Source organism: Rhipicephalus sanguineus, chromosome 1 (assembly GCF_013339695.2).
Source record: "Rhipicephalus sanguineus isolate Rsan-2018 chromosome 1, BIME_Rsan_1.4, whole genome shotgun sequence".
In the NCBI taxonomy this organism is placed as follows: Eukaryota; Metazoa; Arthropoda; class Arachnida; order Ixodida; family Ixodidae; genus Rhipicephalus; species Rhipicephalus sanguineus.
This window is the reverse complement of record NC_051176.1, coordinates 231,311,014-231,320,390: the sequence shown is the minus strand read 5'-3', so window position 1 is coordinate 231,320,390 and position 9,377 is coordinate 231,311,014. Positions and strand designations below refer to the sequence as shown.

At 49.7% G+C, this 9,377-nt stretch overlaps 1 protein-coding gene across 1 annotated transcript; it reads left to right on the top strand.

The window, feature by feature from the left end:
• The first annotated feature begins 2,002 nt into the window (after positions 1–2,002).
• On the top strand, positions 2,003–8,857 carry LOC119387765 (carboxypeptidase Q). The gene is made up of 5 exons (XM_037655277.2): positions 2,003–2,282; positions 3,883–4,196; positions 5,845–6,094; positions 6,458–6,561; positions 8,158–8,857. The coding sequence occupies exons 1-5, from the start codon at positions 2,003–2,005 to the stop codon at positions 8,728–8,730; spliced, it is 1,521 nt and encodes a 506-aa protein (XP_037511205.2). The 3' UTR covers positions 8,731–8,857.
• The last annotated feature ends 520 nt before the right edge of the window (positions 8,858–9,377 follow it).

The following is a 9,377-nucleotide window of genomic DNA, read 5'->3' as shown; positions in this document are numbered from 1 at the left end:
AAGAATGGCTGCTAATGGGAATGAGAGACAGAAGAAGTCGGCTTTTAGCTACCGCTGCGAATTTTTTTATTGTTCAACAACGCACAGGAAAAATCTCCCACCGGCACCACCTTGGAGGTCAAAGCGCAAGACTGGTTACGGACTACGACTACGACTACGAGGGACGAACGGGTGCCGCCTTAAGGAGCTTCGCCCCTAAAAGATTTAAGAGCAAAATATTTTCCCCTCTCGCTTGGTCTTCAAGCCACAGGCAAGTTGCAAATAATTGAATAAATTGTTATAAGTTCTGTGCGCCTGCATGCAGTTTGCCTAGAATAGATAAGAGTTCTTGCCAGAGTAATTGTGGGCCGACAACTAAAAGTAAACGTTGAGCCTGTTTTCCCTTCAAGCCTTTGACCGAAATTGGTTAGTAGAGCCGTAGAGCTACCATAATACCAATCCAACTTCAAGTAGCGAAATCTGGTTGAAGATTAACAGTCCAAGTTCATTTCCTTGCAAATATTTCTGTCAAGTTCACACGAGAACACGCGCTGTGCTTCAGCATTAGAAAATGCATGGTGCGCAGCGCAAGCATAAATGGCGAGCAGCGTTAGCAGCGTGCTAGCCAAGTGTTTGCAATGCATGCGAGCAATGCATCCGGAGTCTTTGCAGTCACGCCGCGCCTTGAGTTCGATCCATACCAGCCCACTTGCGGGGGAAGGACATGCGTGCGCATCGGTTAACACTATACAGAAGCGCTTGGAGACAATGGTTTTCTGAGGCTTTCTTGCTCTTTTATCTGCAAATACGCTAAAAATAGCTAGTTAATGAGCCATAATAGAAGTTATATCTCTGGTTATATGTAGCCAGAAAGTAGGCATGGACTCAACCTCAAACTTTCATCGCAAGACGGGGTCGTAAAGCAGCCAATTTAGCGCAAAGTAGACACCAACGGCGACCTTGGTGGCGAAAAAAAAAAAGGGATGAAAAGTCTTTCGACCACTTATGAACTTCGCTTTCTTTTGGTGAACATCTCCCATCTATCTGCATCTTTTTAACTGCACAGAGAGCGCCCCTTTTCCTCAAGCGAAACGCTGAACAACCGCCAACTTTCCCGCAAAGCTCTTCTTACTGCCTATTTGCCAGGAGCATCTCCACGCACATGGTACTCGAATATCTAACCGGGGCACATAAATACACTGAAGATGCAGTTTCGCGCGACGCGAAGTGACCTGCTTCGCGAATGTCATCCGGTCGTGACGGTGACGGCTGTAATCAACAGCACGCGTATCATTGCAGTTTGATCCAGACACAAGATAGAGCGCATTGACCTAATTCAGTGCAGACCAAAACTCCCAAATCAACGGGCTGCCAAGGTGGTAAAAGTGGTTAAGATGCTAGGCTGCTGACCCGAAGGAAGCGGGTTCGATCCCGGCCACAGCAACCGCATTTCGATGGAGGGGAAATGCTAGAAAACCACGTACTTAGAGTTAGTTGCACGTTAAATAACCCAAGGCGGTCAAAATTTCCGGAGTCCTCCACTCCGGCGTTCCTCATAATCATATTGTGGATTTGGCTCGTAAAAACCCAAGCAAAGTAAGACTCCCAAAGCAACTTCGTATGAAATAATAGGACTTCCTAAATTTCGCATCTGTGCCGGACCCGAAGGTAAAGCTTAATTGGGCGTTCGCGCAAGATTAGTATCTGACAGGAAGCTCGTCGCGCCACCTGCCATACACACCGCGCTGAAGCCGAGCCTTTTGCGCACGCGCCTGCGGCGTCGAGCTCCAAACGCGCACTGTATATACACCGCAACCGGACTCCCTGTCAACCTAAACCTCTACTCTCTCGCAAGGAATACACCTTCCTCGAGCTTTATTCGCATTTCTTGATGTCTACTTGCGACAGTCGAGCTCATTCTGGTAGAAGGCGTCTGCCAGAAGTCATTTTCCCAAGGACGTTTTCGAATAGTTTGCCCGCGACGACAATTTTTGCGCCGATACCAATAACGCGTCTCGGCATTATGCAACCGGAGCGAGTGCAGCCGCTCCAAGCGGCGAGTGGTGCGCTTGTATCCGTCGTCGGAGACGTCGCATCCGGAGTCCGCCACCTGAGACGCACGAACGCGGGCAGCCGTTCTCCCATGGCGTGTTCTGTCTTGCGGGCGGCCGTGCTTCTGGCGGCTTCGGTGCTGAGCTCCCACGCAGTGTGCATCGTGCCGGACGAGCCGTTCCGGGAGATCCGCAACGCCAGCGAACAAGTGCAGAGTCTCATCCAGTACTTCCGCACGGGTGCGGAGAAAGGTACGTGCAGGGCGACGTATATATTGCCATTACTATATAGCAATTTCGTAGTGTGCGTTTTGAGTGTGCGACGAAAGGCGCGCGGCTGGGCGTCGGTATGAACGGGATCACGAGTGTAAACGAGTGCAGGAGAAATGCGAGCTAACGTAAGTATATGAAAGGGAGTGAAGACGAGTGCGAATGAGTAGGTGCACGAGTAAGTATCGGTGAGTGTGAACAAGTGTCGGTAAGTGAGAGGATGAACTCGAGTGAGCACGTATCCTGAAAAGAAAAAAAAAAGGGAAAAAAAGTATTGGTGGTGGAGCGTGAGTGAGTGTCCTCATACTGCTGAACGGCTAAAATAATGCGAAACACACGAGATGGCTATCACAGACAACATAATTAAGCGCGATTTCTGTGTATTTGTATATCCGGCACCGGTGGCTCGTATCTTTCGCGTTACTTCAACTTTTTATTATGTGCCAACCAGACCAGACTTCAATGCTTCTCCGTTCATTCTGTATACCCATACCAATCCACAGTGGGCGATTATTTGAATACATTTTCATGACACAGCTAAAGTGTGATTACTGAGAAACGTAAAGTACTGCTCGATAGCTAAACGTTGGATGAGCTTGTAACACTAGCTGGTACTAGCTGCGTTCGTCATTGCTGGTATTGTGTTTGCGCCTGTCACCCCATGCATAATTAGAATGCAAAACTCCAATCACCAGTTGGCCCACTTTTTACCACACTCTCTACGGGATGAGCCCAGTCTGTTATTCTGTTTCCCTCACCCGGCAGGTCGATCAAATATAAGCATTAATAAGGGAATTATGCGGTCGAAGGTGTAGATTTGTTGCACTGAAGACAGTTGGTTACAGGATATTTGATCGCTGGGTGATTCCACAGACTATATACGGAGCAAGTAACACCCACATATGCAGAGGTAGTACAGGTTCGGTTGCATATAATACCATCCCTTATATGTGAGTGCTGTACCGCGTGTGAGCTGCTCGATAGATTTAAGATAAATATCAGGTATATCTGTACATTATATTAAGGCGACTTAGGTGATGTGTACGACGTTAGAACTGCGACATTCGTCGATTTTAAGGTTACCGAATCAAACACTCGAGTCGCGGCTTTAATTAAAGAAGGCATTCAAAAGGCATCTACGTCAGTTTCTAGCATGTACAAAACCCTGATGACGACAGAAGTGCCGTAAGCGGTTCGAAGTTTTTTTTTTTTTTTTTTTTTGCTATGTAAGCGATTCTTCGAACTTGCTACGTTGTAAAGAACAACGCATTTCCTGCATTCAGAGACACTTAAAACTTGTGACAGCCCTAATAAGCTCCAGCGCGAAAACATATTTTGTTTGCAATATATATTCGCAAAGTTTGCACAATGTGGTTGTTCTTAGGAACGTGCGTTGACCAACAGCGAAGGCAAACGTTCCATTATTGCTGAAGAGACAGACATTCCTTGCGCACGCAATACGTCCGCCAGTTCAGCCCCAGAACACAGTGAAACGATATTACGTTATGTATATGAGCATTTCGGTATCTGCGAACGGAGTCACTCCTTTGCAAGTGCCAACTTTTCTGGACCCACAACGCAGGGGCGACTTACCGCGAGCTGTCCCTGTTCGTGGATCGGTTTGGAAGTCGTATGCTCGGTAGCGTGGAGCTGGAGAAGTCCATCGACTATCTGGTGGAGCGCTTTGGACTGGACCACTTCCAGGACGTCCACACGGAGGACGTACTCGCCGTACGCTGGCGTCGACAACACGAAGTGGCGCGCCTCGTGCGCCCCGAAGAACATGCGCTGCACGTCCTCGGCCTAGGCGGTTCGTCCGGCACGCCACCCGGCGGAGTGACAGCGCCGCTGGACGTGGTCAAGTCGTTCGCAGAGCTGGAAATGAAGGGCGTCAGCGTAAGTGGCACGCTTCTCGGTCCGCTGTATTGCCTTAGTTTGCACTGGATGTATACTAAGATGTCAAGCTTCAGTCGGCCAGTGCATCCAAATTGGAAGTGTGAGGGCTGATGTTTCGCGGTTATGTGCAGTTGGAGTCGTTTATAGGCGGCAGTGCATCTTAGAGTATACCCCCGCGATTTGTGAGCGGCAGGCGGTGTTCTGGGCCTCTGCCGAGCAGACACCAAGTTGTAAACGCTACTTCGGACGACGTTTCCAGTGCAGTTGATAGCACCGATGCGAATTGGTCGGTTGAGTGACTTCTAGATATGTAGCATGAACATGGAAATGGTAACACAATGACACTTACAGTGAACGGAAAGTGCTAAAGTAGCCACAGAGTAATTTTAGTAATTTATTAGAAAAAATTACTAATAAATGGTCTCCGATTTCATGAAGGAGTTGCTGGGAGTTGAATTAGCCAAGTTGTAAATTACCTCTACAGCAAAAAGTGGTTTAGACATAGTCTTTGCGAGAGGGACAGATTGCGCAGTTGCAATCTTTCGTATACGTGTCATACTCCAGGATTCATTGCCCACGCCTTGCCGATAGGAAAGGGGGCGCATGCTGAATAAAGACATCAAAAGTAAACCTTGCGTGTGTTTCGTAATATGCGTCGAAGTTCATATGCTGTCGCATATGCCGAGTGTCCCAGCTATGTTTAGCCAGGTGTTAAAAAAATACAATATTAGAGGCAGGCGAGTGAAATCAGTTGCAAATTGCTAACAGTCACCTTGCGCACTACAGAAAATTTGTTTTGTAATTAATTATTTTGTTAATTAGGAATATTTAACTAAATTGCTAAATATTGACTTTAGGCAAAAATTCGACTTGCAAAGTTCGAGAGCGTCTTCAGAAACCCCCATTGCATTATTTGCGATAAAGAAAGGTTCACGTATACCTTTTTTTCCAAGCTGCAACGAAAGCCCGCGAAATACAAAAAGAACCACGTGACTAGCGCATTCGCGCGGCAGCGAACGTGCTGCTCTCGGCCGTGGTTTGAGCGAACGAAATCAGCAGCGGCCGCGACTCGCCGGCTCCGTTGCAGAGGTAGGCCGATAACTTGGCGGTGGTTTCTTGGCCCGCGTCAGCCAGTTGGCGTGCGTGACGGTGCAAGCTGTAGCGAGCGCGGGCCAAGATACCACTCTTACACTGTGCATTTCAACTTACATCCGCGGCGAACGCGGACCAAGTGCGGACGCAGAACGTCTTCACAACGCTTTGTCGTCATTTCAACTGAGATATATGAGCTTTCAAGTGCTGCTTGCAAAAGTATAAAAGTTACAAGACTTACAATACCAAATCCCCCCTCCCCATCCCCCAACTCCATCGCACACGCCTGTGGTCACGTACGATTTCGAAGTTCATGCTTACGTTACTGTGTGGAGAAAAATTCTTCAATTCCACGTTTGCGCCGCTGTTGAATTGCAAATGGTGTGCTCGATAGCAGTGACCAGCTCAAAAGCACGGCGACCAACACTCAGCCCCGATTGACAGAACGTATAGTGCGGTTCTGCTGGGCCACAGTGATCAAACCTGCACACAGCCGTCTCGACCTGTCGAAGCGCAGCGCAGCGCTGATAAACTTTGCGCGTTGCGGTGATCGCAGGTGAACGGCCACATCGTGCTCTACATGCCGGAGTGGAAGGGCCACAGCAACTACGCCGGCTACTTGCTGCAGGGCACCACCAAGGCTGCCCGCCTGGGTGCGCTTGGGGTGCTATTCCGCGCACCCGAGCCGCTCACTGGCACTGCCCTCTTTGCGGGGCTCACGGGCTACGAGAAGGACGCACCGCGCATCGCCGCCGCCGTGCTCACCAAGCAGGACGCCGACCTGCTCGCGCGCATGGTCGATCGAAGTATGCGAACTCCAACATATCGCCATACTGTTGTTCTCGCGGCAAAAGAATTCTACATCACTCACATTAATATGTGCAGCGGGTGCGTCTGGTTAATTTTACTGCATGTGACGTCGAATAAAAAAAGACGTTTTCAAGACAGCGGCGGCCCGTATACGGGCCGCCGCTATGTGTCACTGTGTTAATGTGTTACTATGTTATAGTAGTAACATAGTAACACAAACTTCTACGTTTGTTTGCTTCTCCTCTGATTCTTTTGAGCGAGTCGACCCCCTATCATGAATAACATGCACAAGAATGAGTGATTAACCATGGTCGCTGCGGTACGCACCTTGCGAAAACGAATGCTGCCCGTTCTTGCAGGACAGGAAGTAATCGTCCACCTCAGCATGGATCCCGGCGAGCCACAGCAAGTCGTCTCCAGGAACATAATAGTGGAATGGAAAGGGATCAAATACCCCAAAGAGGTAACTTGGCCACCGTTATTGGGCAGCTGTACACCGGCGCTCGTGAGCATTTCGCTGCACTTGACGGCGAGTGACTATAAAAGCAGGTCGTATGAGTGCAAAGAGCGCTATCACGACTCACTCACCGTGTAAGGTCTTGCGGTTGATCAGGATGGTGATAACGACCAAGTAGGATGAAAACTCACGCTGTTGCATTCGTATTCATTTCCTAAAGCATAAAACCATCGAGTCGAACATCACTGTTTATACTACGCCCCATAAAGATAGTCACTACGCAAGTGAGGAACATTTTGTCCCGTCCGCTCTGGAAGCTCTTAGAAAATACGAGTGTTTGAATAGCTAAAGCATATGGCGCCAGACTGTTTAAATGGAACTTATATACAGCATTAGTAGAGACCCGCCACGGTGGTCTAGTGGTTATAGTACTCGACTACTGACCCGCAGGTTGCGGGATCGAATCCCGGCCGCGGTGGCCGCATTTTCGATGGAAGCGAAAATGCTTGAGGCCCGTGTACTTAGATTTAGCTGCACGTTAAAGAACCCCGGGTGGTCGAAATTTCCGGAATCCTCCACTACGGCGTCTCTCATAATCATATCGTGGTTTTGGGACGTTAAACCCCAACAATTTTATTATTATTGCATTAGTGGAAGATGGCTAAGATGAGTAAAGTGAAGATCTGCTAAAAAATTCGACTCGAAGACGTATGCAGCGATAATGGGTGCCTCCGGCACTGCTGCGCTGTCAGTGCAACTCCATGTCTTGTCAAACAAGGTCCACTATCGGCGTGGCCTTTTTGCAGGAAATAAATCTTCTCCGCCTTCTCCTTCTTGGCGCGCGCTGACGTTTGGCATCCATCCATCCAACGTCCCCTGAAATACGGACCCCTACCCGCCGAACGCCCACAAAGGTGGAGCCTCTTGTTTAGACCTAATGCAATCTTCAAAGTAGGTGTGAAGCGGCAAGCAAACATCAAGCAGTAATCGCATAATCGAGAATGTCCTCTTCACACTGAGCTCTTCGCTATCCTTAAATAAGTGCACATCATCTGCAAGTGTGCTGCTTTGACAGAACAAAACACAGTTCGATAAGATACACGCGTTCCTTTTGTAAGTCTCATACGGAAGGAAATAATGGCTAAACTGTGATTATGAATGATGACGTTTGATAGGCTACTAAACATACGAAGACGCCGTGACTCGGAGAGGGAAAGTGTGGTGCGAGTTGGAGGTTCACCCAAAGGGTAGAGTGAAGGACTGACAGACAAATCAGTCCAACTGATATACGTAAATGGATTGTGTTCGCGGATGAGCTTTGACAAGTAGAAAATGAGGAAGCCGCAGAAGGCATTTGTGTCAAAATATGCACCACGGAACCGTGTGTTCCTGTGTGGCGAGATCAGATCGTTGGTTATTCAGGATGGGCCTGTATGTATAGCGCACGCAGAAGCACGGACACAGAGGCAGAAAACAGCAAGCCCTGTGTAACGTTTTTCATGCGTGTGCTCTACGTGTAGACCGTTGCGTGTAGCTGAATAGCATCACATATTATGTCGATTCGCGGTCGGACTGACAATGTGGGCGGCGCCTTGCGTGCAGTACATCCTTCTGGGCGCGCACGTCGACAGCTGGGACATCGGCCAAGGCGCTGCAGACAATGCGGCTTCTGTATTCATCATCTGGCGCGCCCTATCAGCGCTCAAGCGGCTCGAGCTGAGGCCCAAGCGTACCGTGCGCTTCGTTGTCTGGACGGCTCGCGAGCAAGGCATGGAGGGCGCCACCGACTTCTTCCGGCGCTACGCCGCCGACAGCGGCAACACGACGATGGCCATGGAGCTGGACCTAGCGGCGTTCACGCCCACGGGCCTGGCACTGTCCAACGTGCGCAGCAACGACACCATCTGCATCGTGCGCGAAATGCTCAAAGAGTTCGAAACCATCGACGCCAACGGGCTGACGCGGGGCGGCGGCGCGCCTGAGCTGCGTCACTGGCGCGAGGCTGGCGTCCCTGTAGCGGGATTCAACACGGCCTGGTACTACCACGATGACATGCGCCACTCGGAAGCTGACACCGTGTCCGGCATCCAGAGCGAGGACCTCGACCTCAGCGCCTCGATGGTCGCCGGTCTGGTGCACATGCTCGGCCAGTTGGAACGCAAGTTGCCCCGCTAACATGCACCGGTTGAAGACCACGGCGGTACAAGTCGCAACTCTGCGCTTCTGTACCGTGTAATATTAGAAGAACTGGTTTCGTCTGACTTGATCGCTTTGCTGAACAAAAGGCGCCGAATAAACAAGGAAAACCTTGTGTATACGCATCCTTTTGAGTGAACATTCTTCGTGTATGTTGTGCATCTTTGACGAAAACTATAGAGGAACAAACGATGTATACCATGACGTCGCTCCTTAAAGCAGTCTTACTTCAGCTTTTCGCTTGGCGAAATTACTGAATCAACGCAGCAGTTTTGCATGAAACGCGAAGCATTGAATGCAATTTATTGCACTAGACAATTGCTGCGCGCTAGACAATTAACTGCGCGATTCAAGGTTCATATAGTATAATCTTATACTGCAGTATAAATATTCGCTTACAAGATATCCTGACTCCCAACACTTAGCGCATGAGAAGAAAGCGCAGACCGAGGCCAGCAGCCAGCTATGCTCGACGAGCCTTTGCAACCGCCGCAACTTACCGACAAGGTAGGACGCGCGGGCTTGCCTATGCGATCAGCCGCGCGAAGAGCTAAAACAGCCGCCACCATAGGCGTGCGCAGGGTTCCCCATCAGGGGGGGGGGCGAAGGTTCATTGCAGCGCCCCC